This window comes from Protopterus annectens, chromosome 3.part0, assembly GCF_019279795.1.
Source record: "Protopterus annectens isolate FY-2018-M chromosome 3.part0, PAN1.0, whole genome shotgun sequence".
NCBI lineage: Eukaryota > Metazoa > Chordata > Ceratodontiformes > Protopteridae > Protopterus > Protopterus annectens.
In genome coordinates this window covers 265,480,388-265,503,980 of record NC_056731.1, presented here as the reverse complement: position 1 = coordinate 265,503,980, position 23,593 = coordinate 265,480,388, and the positions used below count along the sequence as shown (strand labels likewise).

At 37.7% G+C, this 23,593-nt stretch overlaps 1 protein-coding gene across 1 annotated transcript in view; it reads left to right on the top strand.

Moving 5' to 3' along the window:
- The window catches only part of LRRC72 (leucine rich repeat containing 72), an 833,487-nt gene that overhangs the window by 123,059 nt on the left and 686,835 nt on the right, over positions 1–23,593 (top strand). Inside the window, exon 4 of the mRNA XM_044065565.1 lies at positions 23,137–23,218. Within this exon, the coding sequence (XP_043921500.1) occupies positions 23,137–23,218 (82 nt within the window). The remainder of the gene's footprint in view (positions 1–23,136; positions 23,219–23,593) is intronic.

Here is a 23,593-nt window from a genome sequence, read left to right as displayed (position 1 = left end):
GTGTATTTGTTAAATTAACACTATTTACATCATGGATGCCATAACAAGTGGACAAAGGAACATCACACAATTATGTTTAAAAGTATAGTATAGTCTGTATTCATCTATTATATGATTAATAATTACAAGCATAAAAGTATTCATAAATTGTATTAATAGTTTTTAGGTATGTTATATGATATTTACTTTGTTTTAACTACTAGAACAAAGTTTGTGTGAAGATATATACATAATTGCCATTGTTTTGAAATTCTCCCAAGAGATTAACGACGGGTCCATTGTTGGGTCCTTGTCTTTGTTTCTTGGACAGCAACTCATGATTATTGTAGAGTTTGTTGATGCTGGAAGTCCACCATGGCAGCTTGATTTTACTTGGAGCTCTAGCTTTGATTCTATCTGGTACAGCTGAGTTTATACACTTATGCAAGTGATTGTACAGGGCTTTAGTGTAAGCTTTGGCATAGTTACCACTTTCAGCTTGGGGTGGGGCTTGAAATACATTTATACCTTCACCTAGGAGGGTATAGTTTTTAGTCTGATTTCACACTTTGTGAGTTCTGGTGTTAGTGTCCGTTGAAAGGTGACTGATTTGTGGTCAGTTTTAATTAATGTTTGACATGCTAGTGAGGACCAGATCTACAACATTAAAGTCAAGGAACTTTTGTGCTAACGAGTTTGGGTTAAAGTAGATTTCCCAGTTGATGGTGGGATAATTGAAATTCCCCATAACCAGTGGGTTCGGTAAAATATGGATTATCTTCAGTTTGGTTAAGTAGGCTTTGTGGGTGTCATGACCCATGGAGGGGGGTATATAACTGGCTAGAACTTGAACTGGGGTCTTACCCACCATAACCTGGACCTGGAGTAGCTCCATGGAGTTGTCCAGTCTAACTAGAAGGGAGGTGACTTTATCTCCAATATCGATTGAAACACTGCCTCCTTTGTTTGTCACACGTTCATTTTGCTGTCTGAAGGTGTGGAAGGCATTGCAGCCTTGCAGGGCCAGGGTACTTTCTGAGGCTTAAACCAGGTTTCTGTGACTGCACAGACATGTACATCTTCTAGTGATGGAAGTACTTTCAGGGAGTGCAGTTTGTTAAGCTCTTAGCATTTAGCAGCATGACCCTTATTTTGTTCTGATTGGTTAATTTAATGTCAGTAATGTTGCTTTTGAAACCTTGCTTAAAAAAGGCACAATGGGGGAGGCAAGAGCCTTTGCCAGCAGCCTAAAGCCTAGGGGTACCAGGTGCAAACCATCTCTGACAAAGCAGCAAGGTTTGTCGACCATGGCTTCCAAGGCAAACAGAAACCGGATCCCCTTGGAATAACACCAAAAACTAAGCCAATTATTGAAATCAATCATTTCTTTGTTTATACTGTGGCATCATTCTAGGTGAGGGTAGTATGCTGCTCAAGGCTAGGGACATACCTACCTGGAAGACATAGTCAGAGAGCTCAACCATGTCTCTCTTCATATAGTCCAGAGAGGTATGTCTCAGGGCATTCACACCAAATATGAACTATAACAGAGTATTAATGGTACTTGTTGCTGAGAAAACTGAGTGCATGCATGATTTGGTGAATCCTGGCACCAGACAGGCGGCTGACTGTGACTTTCTCCTTGTCCAAACTGGTGAGTGGGGCATCTGTGTGCCTCACTATTGAGTCCACAATGACAAGAAAGCTTCTTTTTTTGAGTGTTACACCTTACGGGCTTGGTGGGTGAGACACTGGTATTGCTATGTGTCATGGGTGCTGTGGACACTGTGTTATCTGTAGCAAACTTGTGTTTTGGAGGTCTCTGGTGTTTTGGTAAGTTTTTCAAAAAAATCTCCATGTATGTGAATTTACGTGTTTGATGCATACTATGTGTATAAGTAGCGGAACTATGTGAATATGTAGTGATGGGTGAGTTGACAACAGTCTCTGTGTTACTATTGTGAGAGAGAAAGGGAGAGAGAGAGACAGCATGGATTCTAGATTGTTGGTGTAACTACATCCCTCACACTCTTTACTAGATTATGTTATTAGAAGAGGGTTGTCTGTTTACATGAGGCAGTTGCTACACTGCCTTAAGAGACACAAGTTAACAAGGATGTCAGGAAAAACAAGGGTACAAGGGTAGTCCAACTGTGCATAATGCTAGGTTGAAAACTGTTGTCACTAGGGGTGGCTTTTCAGAAACTATCAAGGAGAAGCTCGGTCAATGGACATTTCTACCCTGGTTTTAAAGGAAGTTTTCTTGAATTTAACTGTCCTGCTTTGGAGCACAATTGCGTGGCAGTACATAATGCTGCGAGATGTGAAAACAAGCAGAAACTGCTCAGCTACAGGGCTTAAATACCAGAAGCTAAAACTTGAAAAAAACTCTAAACAAAATTCAAAAAGACCAATAAGGATGTTTATTCCAAGCCCTAGACTGGCCTGCTTGTAACAGTCAGGTCCCAATCAACACAATTCTCACACAAAAGAGCAAATAGGCCACTTCTAATCCAAGAAGGCCTGGAAAATGTGGTCAGAAGAAAGAAGCCACTACAAACAGTTCCAGAAGCAGCAGGCCTGGATCTGGACTATGCTACAGCTCCTTTCTACCCTAGTTTCAATGGGAAAACTAGAGAATGTTTAACACAGCAGAAAAATAGCAGTGATACACTGAAAAAGCATTTAAAACAGCAGAAAATCAGCCAGGAGGCTCTAAAAAAATACCTTAAACAGTTAATGGGTTGGTTAATTAAGTACTGCTTGGCGGGAAAACCAGAGCAGGCAGAACAGAAAAAATACCAGTAAATACTTAAAACAGTAGAAACAACAAAAAAATCTTGCTAAACAGTAAAACCAGCAATAAAATTCAATTTTATAGGGACCGCAGACAAATGCGGTATAACAGTGTAGTTTAGTACACAGTAAATAAATACAGTATAAAAGTAGGCAGCAGGCAATAAAAAAGTGCAGTAAATAGTATAAATAAGCAAAAAAACAGGCAACTTATGTTTTTTTGAAAGCTCAGAATCTGACACTGTGATCATCTATGCTGGATGGTCAGGATTAGAGGTTTTCCCCCTATTTTGAATGAAGGACTAGGGCATGTATGTAGATTTTGAAGTATTTATATCAGGAAGTTGCATACTTGTTTATGTTTACTTTATTCTTTATTAGCTTTTCTGTATGACGTACTTGGTCTACAAAGAGTTTGAGATAACTTGATGGTTGAAGTTTGTATTATCACACTGAATAGGTTATTACTATGCATTATTTAAGTACTGAGATCGCAGTGTAGGTAATTTAAGCTAGCCAGATACACATTATTAATAATATAATTACTTGTGGAATCTGGCAGTTGGTGCGGAGGATTAAATAGCTGTTAATGAGCTGTTTCTTGTGGTACAGTGGTCCATTATTTGATTTCCTCAACCTCCATTGCCTAACTGTTTGACTCTGAGCAAGTCAGCTCATGGGCTGAATCTGAGAAAGTTTCTTGGGGATCAGTGCTCTGTCAGAATCAACAAATACAGATAAATAAATAATTGTAGTCTCCCTTTGTCTTGGTGATTACATTACTGCTGACTGCACAGCAGTGATTGAGGTGATACAGATGAAGGCTAACAAGGTACTTATGGTGGACATTCAGTTTTGGACAATGGTAACAACAATAATTTTCATAGAATACATGATATGGATAAATTTATGGAATTGCCATATGATTTTAGTAATGTTGGAAAAAATATGGATCAACCTAAAGTTAAAATGGATTGTGGATCTATAAAGGACATGATATTTAGTTTGGTAAGATGCTTAATAACATTAAAGCCTTACAGATGGACAATCTATACCTACGTAAATGTATAGACAGTGGAATTGTACCTATGGGTTTACGTTTTTTCAAACAGCCCTTAGGAATTGATTTAAATGACATTAATATACGGGCCTGTAACAAAATGTTTGACAGTTTTGGAATACAATTCATGGAGTTTATAATTTCATGTAATGATAGTAAAATCAGTTTGTTGTTGAAAGATGTTGAAGAGCTTAACATTTCTATTACCCATGATTTACTATACCCACAATGGGAGCGATTACATGTTAAACAATATCAGTATGCTGACAGTAATTGTAAAAAAATGTTTGATAGGAAGTGCAATAAATTTTTAAGGGATATGAGGCAATATCAGAATTATACAGCATACAAATGGAATAGGAATAGGAATTTTTATGTGAAAAATAAATTTGGATTTAATGGAGGAGGATACAACAGAGCAGAAACTAGGAGGGAACACAACTGGAGGAATTATAGTGAGAATGATTTTTTAGATGGAGAGGTACCTACCCAGGGGAATCGCAGACGGGAGAATCAGGAATGGAGACAAGGGGAGAGGGTGAGGCATCCCTCCCATTGGGAACAGAGAGACTAGTAGAGGCCAATTGTGCATCTATAAATACAGAGGGAGTCATACACAGTCTAGGGGATTATAAAATATACAATTATACACAACATCCCATTGAAAAAGAATACTTTTCCTTGTTTTCTAAGGGAATGAAATATATTCCCAAGAAGAAATTTGATATGGTGGATACTTTGGTTGAGTTTAAATTGTATATGAGGAAGTTAAATTTGGGAGTTTTCTTCCAGGGTATCGGTCATGGTGATTCAAATAACAAGGAATTAAAGAAAAAAAGTACATTTACTCCACCTATGCATAGTACCTTAAATACGTTTGAGAAAGTAGTTAGTAAAAAAATATACGAACTACATAATAAGGTACAGAAAAATGTATTTCATAGTAATTGGAGTTCTGTAAATGACAGGGTACTCAGGACTATTTGTGAAACTCACAATATTAGAATTATGACACCAGATAAAGGGGGTGGGATGGTGTTGTATGATACGGATGAGTACACACAGAAAATGTTTGATATACTACACATGTCTGAACAATATGAGGTATCTTCCATTAATCAAATTAATATAGCACACAGGAGGATTGACTTGTATTTAGAGGAGTTTTTATTGGATGAGCGACTCGATAGCAACTTATATGGATTTTTGAAAGTTGAATATCCTACTTTGGCTACCATAATTGGGATACCCAAGGTGCACAAGAATGTCAGCAATCCCCCCTTCAGACCTATTATATCAGGAAGTCGAAGTAAAACATTTCCTTTTGGGAAAGTAATAGACCATTGGTCAAAACACATATACACCAGGGTACCACATTTAGTTAAAGATTCCTGGGAATTTCTCAGCATGTTCAAGAATGAATTATGGGAGGAGAATTTGACTTTTGTCACTATAGATGTAAAAGAGTTATTTACTTGTATACCTCGTAATGATGGGATGACTAGATTTACAAGTAGTTTGAACAAACATAGTCAATTGGATAAGGAACAAGTGGAACTTCTATCTGAATTTATGAATATAGTATTAGAAAATAATTACATCTATTTCGAAGGAGAGTATTACAAACAGATTTCAGGTGTAGCTATGGGGGCAGCCTGTGCTCCCATATATGCTAATTTGGTTTTGTTGGATTGGGAGGAACAATACATATTACACTCACCTTGGATGGACTATATAGGTTGCTATGTGAGGTTTTTGGATGACTTGTTTGTACTATGGAAAGGAGATGAAGAAGCTCTGGATAGATTCATACAATATATTAACGGAAGTACACCATATTTGGAGTTTACGTATAACAGTAGTAGGATGGGAATTAAATATCTGGACACCTTCATTTTTAGTGATGGTAATACCTTTCAATCAAAAATATACAGAAAAGAAACTTTTTGTAATGCTTATTTGGAATTTTCTAGCAACCATCCCTATGCACAGAAAAAAAGTATTTTAAAAGGACAGTGTATAAGGGCAGCTAGGATGACGTCTAGAAGGGATGATATGATGGAGGAAATCGAATATATAGGGAATTTATTTAGACAGAGGGGATACCCGGAATCCTTAGTCAGAGATGTCACTCAATATGTAATCAAAGAATGGGGGAATAAGTACCCACCTTTATTGGGGAAGGAACTTAATATACGTAGTGAGAGACAATTAATATCTGCCAATAAGATGTATCAAAAAGCATGCATACTTGAGTATGGACAACATGTGGGGGAGGTTAGAGACATTTTGGATTCCAACTGGAATATTCTCACTAGTGATGAGGGGATTAGTGAAAAGATAGGGGATAGACCTAGTTTTCTCTACAAAACAGGGAAGAACCCCAAAAGTATGATAGAAATGAGAACTTACAATTGTAACAACTATGGGAAGAAGAGGCTAACTGGGACCAGACAATGTGGACATTGTAACCAATGTTCGCATATATTGTTAGAAGATAAGATCATTCTGGAGAATAGCCTAAAAAGTACCATAATTTTGAGAAGAGGAAATTGTCAGTCACAGCATGTTGTATACCTAGGGAAGTGTACCTCTTGTCCCAGTTTTTATGTTGGAAAGACGGATAGAAGGCTCCGAAATAGGATTTATGACCACTTATATTGTATTAAGAAAAAAGACAAAAATAATGCATTGTCTAGACATATAGAAGACAGCCCTGGCTGTGAAACATTTAAATTTGCAATATTGGAAGTGGTCAACAGTAATCCTAGGGGAGGCAACATCAAAGCCATACTGGGGGAAAGAGAGATAAGGTGGCAAATTAGGCTTAATGCAGCTAGCCACCCAGGTATTTTTGGTTCGTGCACATTTCCTGAGTTGGTTTTCCCTAGAAGCTTTTCGTTGGTATTAAGGTACTTATTTAGGTTTTGTGCTAAATGGTTAGTAGAATCATTTAGATTAATAGAAGAAAGATGGCTAGGATGGCTCCCTATAAATATAATATAGCCCTTTGTGTAGACAAGATGGATGGAATAAGGGATGGCCCCACAAAGGGGCAGCCTTGCAATTGCAAGCTGTAGGTCCCCCTCTATGACCCAGGAAACCCATACCATGTATTTAAACTTATTAGAAACACTAACCATCCAACCCAATACCATATTCATGGGTGACTTTAATTACCCCACTATTAACTGGGAATCCTGTATGACATCAAATGTTCATACACAGAGATTCCTGGATTTTGTAAACACAAACTCCCTGGACCAGATAGTCAATACACCAACCAGAGATGCAATTATACTGGATCTGGTCCTCACTAATATGGGAGAGTGCTGCACACCTTCTACTGTAATGCCTTCCCTGGTAAGGTCGGACCATAGAATGGTCTCCTTTGAAGTAAAAATAAAACCTGGACCCCCAGCTAAACTGAGAATATTCAGCAACTATTCCAAGGCTAACCTAATGTTATTAAGTGACAACCTGGCAAAATGTCAAGCCCCTATAAACCCTGAGAACACTTCTGCCTATGCAAGCATGTTAATAGCTGTATAGAGGCAGCTGTACCCACCAGAAAGAAGTACAGAACAAACTCAAAAAATAAGTCACCTTGGTGGAATCATAAAATCAATCGGATGTATAACAGGAGGAAGAAAATCATGGCAAAAATTAGGAGGTGCAGCACCTAGCAGGATAATTGCACTCTAATTACTAAACAAACAACTCAGAGGACAAATAAAGTCTACCAAAGCCAAATTTGAGGTAAGTTTAGCCTCCCAGGCCAAGGGCAACCACAAAGCATTCTTTAGCTATGTCCGTAACCTCAAAGGCAATGCACAATTGTGTGCAGAACTCATTGTAAATGGAGCCATCTGCACTGAGTCAGAAGATATAGCAAACCTCCTGGCTGATAAATTCAGCTCCAACTTTGCACTGTGGATGGTGCAGTGGTGCAGCGGTAGTGTTGTCACCTCACAGCAAGAGGTTCTCTGGTTCGATTCTCGGCTGGAGTGCCTTCTGTGTGGATTTTGCATGTCCTCCCTGCATTCGTGTGGGTTTCCTCTGGGTGCTCCCGGTTTCCTCCCATGTTACAAAGACATATGTCTGGAGTGTTTCTCCCCGGGCTTCTGCTGAAAATTGGCTTTGTTCCAAGTCAGACTGTCCCAGTTAATAAATATTTTACATTTTAGGGTGTGATTGTATCACGCTGCTATGGTACATCGGCCAGACTACCAGGAAGGTTAAGGTGCGTATTTTGGAGCATTTGGAGGACATTAGGAGGAGAAATATGGATAGTCCAGTAGCTACTCATTTCATTAATATGCATAATGGTAGTACTGAAGGTTTTGTATTTAGTGTATTAGCTAGACCTCATTTTTGTACAGGAAATTTTAAAACTGCATTAAATAGGTTAGAGCATAGAATGATTATGGGGTACCATACATTATTTCCCGTTGGGATGAATTTAAATAGTGGATGAACATGATATATGGGTGTGCTGGAATTTTTGAATCAATATAAAATTTGAGTGTATTTAATTATTTATTTCTAAATGTGCATTTCAATGTTATATACATTTATACATATTTATTTAAAGTTGTTTAGTAATAAGTAGTATTTTTGGGAAAAAAATTTATAACATTTGTAAGTTGAAAAGTAACATGAATTATTACATTATATTATTAACATGTTTTTTCAGTTAGTTTTTCTATAAGTAGTATTTGTATAAATTAAATTTCTACATACAATATTAAATGAATGTCAGATGATATTTTAAAGTGCTTATAAGGTTAATAAGTTAATGAATTGATTGTTTAATTGATGAGTATATAAAAGAGAATGTGTGTATTTGAATATTTGTTCCATTGAAGGCGAATTGCCGAGGTACCAGGACGGATGTATAATATGGATTAAAGTTATTTCTCTTTATCTCACCTTTGATTGCTCCTTTGCTGGTGTATCTTTGAATGTTTTTGGTGGATTCGTGGTCGTTGTGTTTTTTTGTCATGGAGAAATCTGTTTTTGAAGTAGTTCAAAGTGGTGAGAAATTTTCCTTTGCTGAATTGTTGAAGGAGAGGGAGCGAAAGTGTGCTGCCTCTGATTTATGGACAATGGATGTTAATGATTCACGTTCGGAAGATTTTGCACGTTTAAAACGGTTGATGTCCAAGGAAATTACCGTTTTCTATGATTCAAAGCTATTAGAAAGATATGTAACCCTTAATATCACTCCCAGGGGTTTGCAGATAGATAAACTACCAGCTGGTGGTTTTAAAGAAGATGAAAATGTCCTGTTATCAGAATGGAGGCAAGCGGCACAGGAGTGCTGTTTAAGTTGGTTAAAAATACTCATAAAAAGAAATCAAAGGGCGATGGACAATCTGCATAAAAAAATAACTGATTTACAGCAAGAACTTACTAACAGGGCTTCAATTGCTGTTTTCCAGTTAAACTTTAAAAACATCAATGATAAATTAATAAAGGTAGAAAATTATGTTATGGCTCGGAAAAAATTTAAGTTAAACAGGGACATTAAGGACTATGAAAAAAATGAAATCTATAATTGGCCACGTAGGGGGCGTCGTTTCCATCAGAACTCCAAGAGACGCGTAACCGGAAGTGAGGAAGTGTCGTCATGTTCTTCAGTTGAGACTAGGGTAAGCCGCAAGAGTGTTTCTTTTGAAAACATCACAACGGAAGGCTTAGATGGGGGTGTGGAGAATTGAAGGAGTGAGCAGAGCTATCAGAAGACCTATTCTAATGTGCAAACAAGATAGGCGAAGAACCAGGGTAAGACAAACTATATTTCAGCTTCGTTATCTAATTCAAAAAACTAAAGTCAGACTTGGTATGTTCTTTGGAACGACAGACATTTTTGAATTGTAGTCGTTTTGGTCCTGTTGATTCAGACTGTGAAATAACTTTGGAAAACATCGTTGGGACTGTTACTCAAAATGGTAACGTTTGCTCTGCTAGCAATGTTAGCGTAACGCATAACATTGATGTTGAATTGGAATTGGGGACTGTTACTCAAAATGGTAATGTTTGCTTTGTTAGTAATGTTAATGTAATGCATAACGCTGATGTTGATTTGGAATTGATTTCGGAAAACATCGTTGGGACTGTTATTGAAAATGTTGATGGTTGTTTTGTCAATAATACCAATTTAGTTTGCAAAGATTTAAGTGTACTTAATCTTTCTGATTTAATTTTATCTGATGACATGCTTAAGGTTTTGTTAAAAGGTACCAAGTTTATACCCACCAGGTTACCTTCATTGGCGGATGTAATAGTGGATGTTAAAAAAGATTTGTCCGTAAATTGAATTTAAGGGTATATTTCTCTGAATGAGAAAAACATTTTCAAACTGAAAGTAATATCTTACCAGATGATGAATTGTTAAATTTGAGCATATATGATTATGATGACATGATATTTGATGGACAGGAAGATAATAATGATGTATCTGAATCTTTTGTAGATGATAACATTTGTGCAGAAGAAAACTTTGGGGGGGGGGTTATGGGCACATTGATGTCCCTTGTTTTTCAGGTGATAGTAGTTTTGCTCCTCCTAAGTGTTCACAGGCCATTAATGCATTTGAGCATGTTGTTTGTTCTAAACTTCAACAAGCACATAAAGAATTTTGTAGACAAGACAAGGCATTTAATTTAAACAAACATGAATGGTTGGCCTTAAAAGAGTTAAGAACAAAATTGGACAAAGTTACCATTAAACCAGCTGACAAAGGGGGTAACTGGGTTGTGATGAATACCGAAAAATATGAACACATAGTAAACACTTTGATAGGAGAAGACACCTATGTCAAGCTGAACAATAACCCTTTGAAACAGTATTCTGAAGAGTTAAGTGAACTATTAGAAAAAGGAGAAAGGTTGGGTTTTTCTACTAATAGGGACGTGAAAAAACTACTAGTTAAGGAACCTTGTCACCCATACATTTATATTATCCCAAAAATTCATAAAAACATGACTAATCCACCAGGAAGGCCCATCATTTCTGGCATTGGCTCCTATGTAGAAAGGGTTAACATATTTCTGGATTTCCATTTTAAAAAATATCTTCCCAAAGTTTGTTCCCATGTAAGGAACACTCAAGATGTGTGCTTAGCATTACGTGGGGTAGAGTGGAAGGAGGAATACTATTGGGCTATAGTTGATGTTTCATCTTTATACACTAACATTAACATAAGATGGGGTTTGGAGGCCATGCAGAGGATGATGGGTGAGGGACCACGTACCATGTTTTTGTTATGCTTATTGGAGTTTAGTTTAACGCATAATTATTTTATGTGGAAGAATGATTTCTTTTTACAGGTAAAAGGGACTGCTATAGGTGCAGCATTTGCACCCACTTATGCAGTAATATACATGGGAGAGTTTGAAAAATAATTCATGTTTCAGAGTTCTTTTTTTGTTAATAACGTCGTTTTTTATAGACGTTACATTGATGATTTAATTTTCATTTGTAAGGGTGAGATGTCCCTATTCACGCAGTTTATGGAAAACTTGAATCAGAATACACATGGATTAAAGTTCATCGCACAAAGTTCCTTATATAGTACTTCCTTTTTGGATGTAGAATTTTATGTAGGGAAAGGTAATTTGATACAATATAAACCTTTTAGGAAACCAACAGCGGTAAATAACTTTTTGCATGCAAGTAGCATGCATCCTCCCCATTTGATTAAGGCATTGCCCGAAGGGGAATTTAAGAGGATTTTGAGAAATACATTGGATACAGGTTTATTTTAGGGTAAAAGCATGTGATGAAACTTTCAACAGGCTCTTATCCAGGGGATATGAGAGTACCAAACTTTTAGATATAAAGAATAGATTGTGTAGAATTTGTACATCAGGGAGGAGCATATATTACCATAATCGTAGTCATTTCGTGACTACGTCTACACAAGAAAAGATATTTTTTGTATCCAGGTTCTCAGGCTTCTCTAATATTGTTGAAAAAATCATTAGAGAATTGTGGCATGTTGTGTGCGAAGATTTAACTGTTGGTTATCTTTTTCCGAAGCACATTACCTTCTCTTACAATAGGTATCACAATTTAAAAGAGTTGTTAAATAGGAAACTTGAATTTTCGAGCAACACAAATGTTGGCATGTATTGCTGTGGCCGCTGTTTAGTTTGTGACAAGATAAAAAACATGCATGGGATGAAAATAAATGGGAGGAAATATTTGGCATTTGAAAGGTTTGATTGCATGTCATCAGGGGTGGTGTACATTTTAGGGTGTGATTGTATCACGCCGCTATGGTACGTCAGCCAGACTACCAGGAAGGTTAAGGTGCGTATTTTGGAGAATTTGGGGGACATTAGGAGGAGAAATATGGATAGTCCAGTAGCTACTCATTTCATTAATATGCATAATGGTATTACTGAAGGTTTTGTATTTAGTGTATCAGCTATACCTCATTTTTGTACAGGAAATTTTAAGACTGCATTAAATAGGTTAGAGCATAGAATGATTATGGGGTACCATACATTATTTCCCATTGGGATGAATTTAGATAGTAGATGAACATGATATATGGGTGTGTTGGAATTTTTGAATCAATATGAAATTTGAGTGTATTTAATTATTTATTTCTAAATGTGCATTTCAGTGTTATATACATTTATACATATTTATATATAAAGTTGTTTAGTAATATAATATTTTTGGGAAAAAAAATTATAACATTTGTAAGTTGAAAAGTAACATGAATTATTACATTATATTATTAACATGTTTTTTCAGTTAGTTTTTCTATAAGTAGTATTTGTATAAATTGAATTTCTACATACAATATTAAATAAATGTCAGATGATATTTTAAAGTGCTTATAGGGTTAATAAGTTAATGAATTGATTGTTTAATTGATGAGTATATAAAAGAGAATGTGTGTATTTGAATATTTGTTCCATTGAAGGCGAATTGCTGAGGTACCAGGACGGATGTATAATATGGATTAAAGTTATTTCTCTTTATCTCACCTTTGATTGCTCCTTTGCTGGTGTATTTTTGAATGTTTTTGGTGGATTCGTGGTTGTTGTGGTTTTTTGTCATGGAGATATAGCAAACCTCCTGGCTGATAAATTCAGCTCCAACTTTGCACTGTGGATGGTGCAGTGGTGCAGCGGTAGTGTTGTCACCTCACAGCAAGAGGTTCTCTGGTTCGATTCTCTGCTGGAGTGCCTTTTGTGTGGATTTTGCATGTCCTCCCTGCATTTGTGTGGGTTTCCTCTGGGTGCTCCCGGTTTCCTCCCACGTTACAAAGACATATGTCTGGAGTGTTTCTCCCCGGGCTTCTGCTGAAAATTGGCTTTCTTCCAAGTCAGACTTTCCCAGTTAATAAATGTTAAATAAAATAAATAACTAAACTTTGCTCCTTTCTTCCCCTCAACCTTCCCTCAGGAAATATCATCAAATATAGGGAACATGTCCTTAATGTTCTCTCTAAGACCAAGAACACTGCATCAATGGGCCCACACAGTATCCCAGAATGCCTTCTAAATAGCATAAAACATGATCTATCAGGGCCTCTGGAATTACTATGTAACTGTAGCCTCCAAACAGTCTTTATGCCTCATGAATGGAGAAAGGCAACAGTCATCCCTCTGCACAAAGGTGGGCCATCTATAGACGCTGAAAACTACAGACTCATAAGTCTCACTAGTCTTATATGTAAAGCCATGGAAAGAATTATCATGGAGATGATCAACAGAGATATAGTAAACCCCCAGACAATGGACCCCACCCTGCTTGGTTTCGTAAAGGGCAGATCATGCCTACTGAACCTGGTGGACGTCTTTGAGAAGGTCACCAAAACAATGGATGAGGGCAAAATCATCCACACTGCTTACCTTGACCTGGCCAAGGCATTTGACACAATACCCCACTCGGGCATTGTTGACAAACTCAAGAGGTTAAGTACAAATCCGTATGTCAATCAGTGGATAGCCAACTGGCTCACAGACAGGATCCAGGAAGCTAGAAATGGGGAGTTCATCTAGTCCCTCAGGGATCAGTCCTTGGGCTGCTCCTTTTTGGCATTTACTTCTCAGAAGTCAAGGCCAATGTCAGTGGTCTCTGGCTGACTAAATTTGCAGATGATTGCAAATTAGGAGCTGTCATTGAATCTCACACTGATACAAATGTTCTCCAGGAGGGACTGACACAGGCAAACAACTGGTATCAGAGCCATGGACTAAAACTAAATGCCAAGAAATGCATAATAGCATCCTTTGGGAAGTCATCCATCCCTGGTAACTATCATACTGACAACACACCCCTTAGAGTTGACCCAGTAGTCAGGGACTTAGGGACATACATAGATAGTAATCTAGCCTTTGATCATCACATGTCTACAATCGTGAGGAAATCATTCTATGTTGCGCAACTTATAAACAAAGGTATGGCATCTAAGTCGAAGGAAGTCATTGTTCCACTGCATTCGGCATTCATCAGACCTGTCGTTGAGTACAATACCCTCTTTAGTATTTACCTAACCAGGCATATCAAACAAGTGGAGCATCCACAGGCGTTCCTCACTAAAAGAATACAGGGCATAAATAATATGCCCTATGCAGACCGCCTCAAGGCCCTATCCCTGTATTCTGTCTCCTACAGGCTTTTGACAGGAGATCTATGTCTGGCATACAGGGCGTTGTCAGACCTCACTCTGATGGACCTCCTGCATATCCAAAAAATAAACAGTACCAGAATTACCTGTTCTAAAGACTTAAGTCTTGCCTGTGATATAAATAGGACCTGCTGGAGAGATAGGTATGTATCCCAGAGACTACCCCCTCTAGGAAACCAGCTCCCCATCCATGTGAAACAGAGTTCCTCCCTAATCCAGTTTAAGTGCAATTTGGACAATTGGATGGGATACCAGAAATTCATCCCTGGTTTTATGTCTCTGATGCAAACAGGTAACCTGTAAATGGTTCATCTCCCAGGTCCATGCTTACACTTATCAAGGGTATTAGAACTCATCAGAGATTTGGGATACATGGCAAGGGTTAAAAAGATCCTTGTGGTTGTTAATCTAGTAAACACCAATGAACCTATGGAGAAATCAATATGCAAATGAGCATACAATATATGAAACTGGTCCCGACTATTGCAGAATCAGAAGTATCCTTGATAAAAGAGAAAGCTCTTGCCCTGGTGTAAAAAATGAGTGTTCATTATAAACATTCTGATTCTGATATTTGTATTGTTTGGCCAGTTCTCAATTAAAAGATTACTACCTGAAAGGAATTAACATGCAGAAATGTAAAAGGCAAGGATGATTTTAACAGTGGAACAATTTTTAATCAGAAAACTGAGCAGAAAACTGCTAAAAGAAAGTTGCATTGCCAACTGATGTAATCTATACAGATGCTTCTGAATATGATGGATATGGGGCATTGCTGAAGTAGAAGCCACTAGACTGTCAAATTTAATTTCAGAGGACATTGATTGTCTACCAAGACAATCATCCAGTAGTTATAATGAAAGTCAGGAGGAAAGAAAGATGCCCTCACCACTGACATTAAACAACTAGGATTTTCTTTCTCTTCTTTGTCTGCCAAAGCTCCTCATATTAGTTAATAAAAACTGAGCACTTAAGCAAAAAAAAAAAAAAAAAAAGGAAAAAAAAATCAACCTGATTGGTGCATATTGATGAAGGAGAAGAGATATCACTTTCAAAGGAATTGTGGATTTGCACAATTTATTGACACAATGGAAGAGAAAATGATGGAAACTAATATAGCATTTAAAACAATTTCTGGAGTAATTAATATTTCTTCAGTCTGTTTTTCATCTGATCTTATTTTTTCCTTCCTTCCAGCTGACCATCAGCTGCCCCAGCTCCTGTTCTCATTCATCACGTTTACCAAACTTATCATAGGCTCTCCAGAGCTCAGTCCTATGCATGTCCAAGGAAGTGAGGACCTGATGACTGTGTCCTAACTTCCACCACCCCACAACAGACTTGTGAGCTCTGTGATCACTGCCCTTAGACGTGTACGCATGCTTCTGCACATTTACGTCCTCCTGAGTAAGTGGCACACTACTTATGCAACATGGAGCCTGCCAGGCTGGTAATGCTACTTTATTGCATTGAGCCCAGGGTGCCTTCTTCTTCCCAGGATAGGCAACCTGATGTTGGAAACTCAAACCAATCCCCCCTCCAACAGACAAGCGAGTAATAAACATGGGCTGTCTGGGGCCCAGTAAGAGTTCTTCTGATATTCATCATATAGATCATTGCTGCAGTAGCATTAGCTATACGGGTTATAGTCTGTTGAGGATATAACAGTCAGCCAGCTTCCAAAACATCAGGGCACCTTCCACACACCCAAGCTATCAGGCAGCTTGAGCTGAGTTGACTAAAAGACAAGTTTGAGGGCCAAGATCTTCAGAGCTACTGAGATTATGCTCCTTTGAGGCTTTCATGGATCAACGGTCGGCTTGTGCTTTTCCTTTGTTGGGCAAATAAGTTCCCTCTGAGTAAAAAAAACTTCCATTTATTAATTTGTTTATTATTGATACTTTCCTCTTCAGGAAAGTTATTTTACAGCTAGGAATTTATGTTTTATTGAACTGTCACAAGACTGTACTGTTCTTTTAAATGAGAGCACTCTTTTTTCTGTCCATTTAAAAGTTGCTTAAAGTAACTAAAAAACATGTTATTCTGCTGAAAAATTACTTTACATGGCTGGCAAAGTATTTGAAAGTACTTTTTACTGTGTTTCCCTATGAAAATATGACTTTTTGTTTTTACTGGCATTTGCTGCTTGTTTTCCCTGAGAAAGAGGCACCCTTTTCCTCTTGACCATACAACAATCTTTCGATCCCATGGTCCATCCTTCTTCCAGGCACAAAAATAAAAAATTAAGCAAACAGCCTTTGCCATCACAGAAAGTTAGCAATTTGCCTCAGCCACAGGGGTGTGACTCTGCTGTGGCCATGAGTTGTTTTGCAGACCACTCATCTTTTATCCAGGATCCCTGTGCTGTAGTATGTGCAGCCGCTATGGACTGGGAGTTAACTACATCCTGTATGGGTTTTGGGGTCCCCTTAGTGGGCAAGGGAAAGCCACTCTTGTCATCCTGGAAAAGAGAACAGGGAAGCCTTCCTTGTTTTGGCAGAATTTGTGTCCATCCCCGGGGGAAGCTGCTGCTGCTTTTACTAAAACTGCTGGTGCCATTTTTTCCTGTCATTAAGAAAAACAGTTCCTTAAACAGGAGTAATTTAATGGATCTGACGCATGGTTTAATTCAGGCTAATTTACCCTTTTTGTAAAGTAGTTGCTGATAAAAGAAAGAGAGATACCTCCTTTCCTGAAGAGATTTAAGATTCTGAATCTGAACAGGAAGATACAGTGTTTTTTCCCCTCAGATTTCTGATTCAGACTCAAAGAAGAGCTTAGTTTGTTTCTCTCCCTGTGGGGGTTCTCTTTCTCTGAGCCTATTTCTAGAATGTGCCAGTGTTTTCAGTGGAGGAATACTGAGGATTCTCAGTCCCTGTGAAAATACTACAAACTGTTACAGAAGGAATTTCCAGAACCTGCACCCATTCCTCCAGTTCTGTCAGAGTTGGAGAGATGTGGGTGTTACTGCCTGAAATTTTCCTGACAGTCAGCCAGCTACCCCTAAAAAAGCAGATAGGATGTATAAAGTTCCTCCGTCTTTTTTTATATACTTTTCTCAAACCTGATCCAGCAGCTATATATTTAGTTAATCTTTCTGCTGCTAAACACTTAGTTAATTCTAATCCTACTATTTCTGATAAGCATGAGAAAATTATTGATAAGTATGGGAAAAAAGTCTATACTTCTGCATCTTTGATTTTCAGCATTTTGAATTGTCAAGCTCATATGTTAAGGTTTGTCCTGACTTATTGTGAAAGTATGATAAATGTTTTGTCTGCAGTTTCTTCCTATGACACAAAATCGGCTTTAAACAATTTAAATTCCTGTACTGTTCAAGTCACTACTCATTGTATTCAGTGTGTGTTGACTCTGCTGATACTTCTTCAGGGACTGTTTTGAGTAGGTTTGCATGCATTCTCAGAACCTCCTGGATGATGTAAACAATTAAATTTTAAATTCTTATTTGGACAGAGATTTAGTTTTTAGTTCCAATGCTGCTGAGGTGATCAAAACCTGTGATGAATGGAGCAAATTGATATAGGGAACCTCTAAGATTTTTTAGCCCTTCTTTTCAAAATTTTCCAAGGGATTCTCTAACGCCTCATCCAATTTTGATAAGAAACAAAATGAACAGTCTCAGCAAAATGCAGGTAAATAGACATTTAAGAAGAAATGGCAAGGGGGTTCAAAATAGAATTCTGGAAACCCAAAAAGTCAGTATGACTGTTTAAGAGACTGTGCCCCCCCCCTCTCTCACAGCCCCTGTTTTCATCCAGAAAGTCTGAACCCCCATTTTTCTATTTGGCAACAGATAGTTTCAGACCAATGGTTTCTGAAGATCATACATTAAGGCTACAGATAACAGTGGGAGGAAATTCCTCCTTTCCAGGGGTAATTTTTCATCGTCCAGACCAGGCTCTTTTGCTTCCACCTGTTTCATCAGATGTGTCACAGGGAGTGATAGAACCAGTTTTCCCTTCCCAGGTGAGAAAGTGGTTTTATTCAAAGATGCTTTTAGTTCTAAAAAAAGGAAATGCTTGGAGACCAATTTTGGATCTTTCTTTCTTGCCTAAACCTGTTTATGATAGTATCCAAATTCAAAATGATATCACTTCACAAAATGTTACCTCTTCTTCCTCATTCAAGCTTCCTGATAACACTAAATTATGCTCATCATCACTCTCTTATTCATCCACAGTTCAGGTGTTTCTTAAGGTTTTGTGTGTCTGGATCACATTATCAGTTTTCTGCTTTAACCTTTGGACTATCCACTGCACCAAGACTGTTCACAAGGTATCTAGCCCTAGTTATAGCTCATTGCAGGCTGCAGGGTATCCATATTTTTCATATTTAGATTACTTGATTATCTTTGCAGGGTCTTTTTAAAAGTGTCAGTAATCTCTCTTGGGTGAGAGATCTCTTACACACACTGGGATTCCAAGAAAACATTCAAAAGTCTTTCTTGACTCCTTCACAGATGATTGTGTTCTGGGATATCAGCTAGACACCTCAGTTCAAAGATCTTTTCTTCCACTAGAAAAAATAGATCTATATATCAGGATCTATTTCTAGAGTTTTTCTCTCAGACATTAGTCACTCTGAGGGAATACCTCAGGATTTTTGGTCTCGTGGCTTCTGTAATTCTCATGATAACCCTGGAAAGACACCAAATGAGAAATAAACACTGGTAACTAAGGTCTTTGGTCTCAGTGCAAACACCGTCTGTTCTTTCAGATCCCAGTACTGGGGTTTAGCATAAAACAAAATCACTTGGTGGAGACATGTATCCCTAAATCCAAATCTTATTTTCTCCCTCACTGTTCCAAATCAGTCAGTCATCACAGATGTCTCAGGAACTGACTGGGGAATAGTTTCAGGAGGGATAAAAGTGCAAGGTGTGTGGGACACCAAAGTAGGATGCAAGCACATATATAAAAGATATGTTTACCCTGATCAATGCAGGTGCAGCGGCAGCGTTGTTGCCTCACAGCAAGAGGTTCTCCCGTTCAATTCTCGGCTGGAGTCCAGAGAGTGCCTTCTGTGTGGAGTCTGCATGTCCTCCCCATGGTCAAGCGGCGTTCCGAAAGACATGTGTGAATGGGCGTCGAGCTGGCAACTCGGCACCATAAAAATCTACTGCCATTCATTAGCGGACCGGAGTTCCACTGTGGCGACCCCTAACCTGGAAAAGCCGAAAGACAAACAACAACAACCCTGACCAATGCAGTCAACTGTCTAAATCATCTTTAGTCCCTGGGACCTCTTTATATTACTACAGACAATACCACAATCATGTGATACTTCAGCAAGCAATGGCGAACCAGGTCATACCCCCTTTGCAAACTAGGCATGTTAGCCTGGGTTATAGTTTCACAGTACAGTCTTACTATAAAGGCATCCTACATTCTGCAGAGCCAAACTGTGTGGCAGACAAGCTGAACAGGATAAGGGCAGACCCTCACCCTCATGAATGGAAACTAGATCAGAAGTCTTCTAAGATTTGATCCATCAGTGGGGAGTTCCTCAAGTAGGCCTGTTTGTCTCCTCTCTGAACAATCCGCTTTCAAGATTCTGCTCCAGGACTCTATTCAAAATGCTTCTTTTTTACTTGGACAGGAATGTTCCTATATGCTTTTCCACTCTGTAGTACATCTGAAGATTCAGAAGGAATCTCCAAAGAGCATTGTGGTGATTGCTTTGTGGCCCAGGTAACCATGGTTCTCCATTCTTTTGAAAATGGCTAAGGGCAATTACCACAAGCTTCCTCACAGACTTTATCTGTTTGCACAAGAACAGGGAGTGTTTGATACACCCTGACATCAGTCAGCTTGAATTGACTGCCTGGATGACAAGGTGTTACTTCCTTTTAGGCATCTGCTTATTGAGTATGTACAGCACATACTAATGGAGGCAAAAAAAAGTCTTCTAATAGAAAAAAAAACATATATTAGCAAACAGAAAAAAGTTTTCAAGTTGATGTAAGCAGCATAAGCAGTATCCATTCGGGGCTAGTTGGTCTCTAGTTTTACAATACTTGTATGAGTGACTATGCTATAGCCTTTCTTACTCCTCTATCAAGGGTCATTTATCAGCCATTTCAGATGCCTCCAAGAAAACTGGTGGCCCCTCCTTGAGGTCTTTATTATGTGTTAGAAAAAACAACACTTTGCTCCTTCTAAACCAACTAACTTGGATGAATTGAGTTTCTTAATATGGAAAACAGTTTTATTGATTGCTCTGACCTCTGCAGGAATGATATGTGAATTGCAACTTCTTAAAATGAGTCGACCTTATCACATTTTCTGGGTTTATGTCAAATGATTGAACGGACAGATTGTAGAAACCCATATGGTTGAACTCATATGATCGACAATTCAGTCAATCAAAAAAAATAAATAAATAAAATGCAAACAACAACTGCATATAGCACAAAAATGCTTTTACAGAGAGGCACCTCCCACACCCCCTGCTAATTATATATACCAATTCCGAGGTCGCACTACAGTTGGAAAAAGGGCAAATTTCCTGATCCCTACTGTAAAGCAACCTCAGTCAGAACAGTTCAGTGGACTGAATTGTTCATCATATGGGTTCAACCATATGGGTTTTGACAATATGTCCATTCGATCATTTGACAGGAACCTGAATTTTCCACAGGAACAGGGTTTCTTTCAGAACTAATCCTTCTTTCATGCCTAAAGTGGTATCTGAGTTTTCTTTAAGTCAAACTATGCATCTCCTATTTTCTTTCCTGGGTGCAAAAATATGGGAAAAAGAATACTCCATAGCCTGGATATCCACAGACAACTCGGGTACTATCTTGACAAAAATAAATCTTTCTGCTCTTCAAATCAATTGCTCATTTCTTATGTGGGGAAGAAGAAAGGTCAACCTGTGTCAAAACAGAATATTTCCAAAGGGTTGTTTAATTCTATTACCAGCTGTTGTACTCACCATAACAAAACTATTCCAGGCAGTATCAAAGCCCTCTCTACCAGGGCCTTGGCCTCATAAATGCCTTTTTGGAAAGGGTTGGATTCTAGAAGTATTCTAGAAGCTGAAACTTGGTCCTCTGTACATACTTTTACAAAGCACTATAAGCTTGATTCCTTCTCTGGGTCCATATCAAGCTTTGCTAGGACCATTCTCCAGAGGTTTCTGCACTCTTTTCCTTCCACCTCCCAAATGAAGTTAGCTAAGGTAATCTACTCATATAGCTGAAGCTACTACAGCAGTGATCAATATTATGAACATAATACAGATGTGTATGTTGAACTTACCATAACAGTAGATGCTCATATGACCACTGCTACATTAGCTGTTCCCGCCTTCCATTCCCTTGTTTTTGGTGTGATTTTTATATCGGGTGTGGACATATATTTTTTGTTGTTCTTGCCATTGCCCTTTCTGGGCTCAGCCTCCCTCTCACTGTTGGCAGGAAAACTCTAAAGGGCTTGGTGTCCAAACTTGTATTTTATCAGCTCACTTCAAGCTGCCTAACAGTTTAGACACATGGAAGGTGCACTGAATATTTGGACACTGGCCAGCTGTTATATACTTGGCAGGATGTAACCCATATAGCAAAAGTTACTGCAGCAGTGATCATTTGAACATCTGCTGTTATGGTAACTTTGCTTACACAACTGTACTTACCATGGACACTGCTAATTGTATTTCTTTATTGTTGTAAGATTTATATTTTGTTAATTCTGCTGGCTAGAACAGCTCACAAAGCATTGTAGATTTATATTTATTTCCCAAACAAGGGAATTTAAATCATGCCTAAAGTATATAAAGTAAGGTCTTCTCTCTTGCTAGTTGAGTGTCTGATTCTGCAGGCATTTGTAAGAATGAGTGAAAATTATTTCAGTTCATAGAGTTGTATTAGTCCAACAAATACAGAAATATTACCAGCAAAGAAATAGGAGATATAAAAGAACTGAGCACTAATAAATGTATTTGTATTTGTCTGACACAGAAGGAATCTGACACAACAGCATTCACTGAAGAGCATTGCCAACTTTAATTTGGATATTAAATTGTAAAATGATGTACATGGCTTTGAATGTTTTTCATATTTTGTAGCTGGGCCTGGTATTGAACTCTAACATATGAAATATTTATATGGATATTTGAATGATAATCTATATGAATATTTGGATGTACAGTACTCCATTTACCTAGTCCTCTCTGCAAAAACTAAAACACATCAGAAACAATGTTACAAGCCGTTAGAAAGAATTAAAGGTTCATGATTTCAGACTAACAAATGCTCATTTCCTGTACTGCATATAAAAATTATATGCATAAGTGTGGTTCTTTTAAATGCTGTCTTGTGTTTGTAATATTTATACATATTTGAATGTCACAGATAAATGCATTAAACCAATTTCTTTCAAAAAACATAATATATTTTGCAAGTTTTATTGTAACTGTGATTGTAAATAAACAACAGTGTTGATTTTACTGTGGAGGTGCTTGCTTAATATTAAGTTAGTTGGATTTGAATTTCTTGTACTTTTCCTGAGCAAATCACTTGAAAGAATAAAACAAGGCAATATTAGAAAAAATTCTAATATATTCAGCATGGAACTGTATATCAGAACACTAAAGTATAACATCGCTACTGTTTATATTCCAGATGCGAAGATTGCCATGTCTAACCAATAACTATCACTTGACTGAACTCTACCTGAATGATAATGAACTAGTTGACATAACAGGTGCAGTAAATTAAATTTTTGTTAGACAGCGAATATTTTCTATTGCAAACATAGCTGATTTTGTTTATATCTTCAATTATCTTTCATATCCATTTCATAATCTAAGTTTAGAGCAATAAAGTATTAAAAGACACAAAAGAATGAAAGTAAGTACTATAAGAAAATGTATACAGTACATAAAATTATATCTACATAACGATCTCATCATCTGCATTTTTTGGTGATAGAATTCTAAAATAATATTTTGCTCTAAAGCTTTTACTGAAACCCGATTACAAAATACACCAGATGATGATACCAAAGGGAGTTTTCTGTTATGTAGAATTAAATTGTTAAGTATCTATGGTGAATGATACATTCATATGCTTGTCTTGA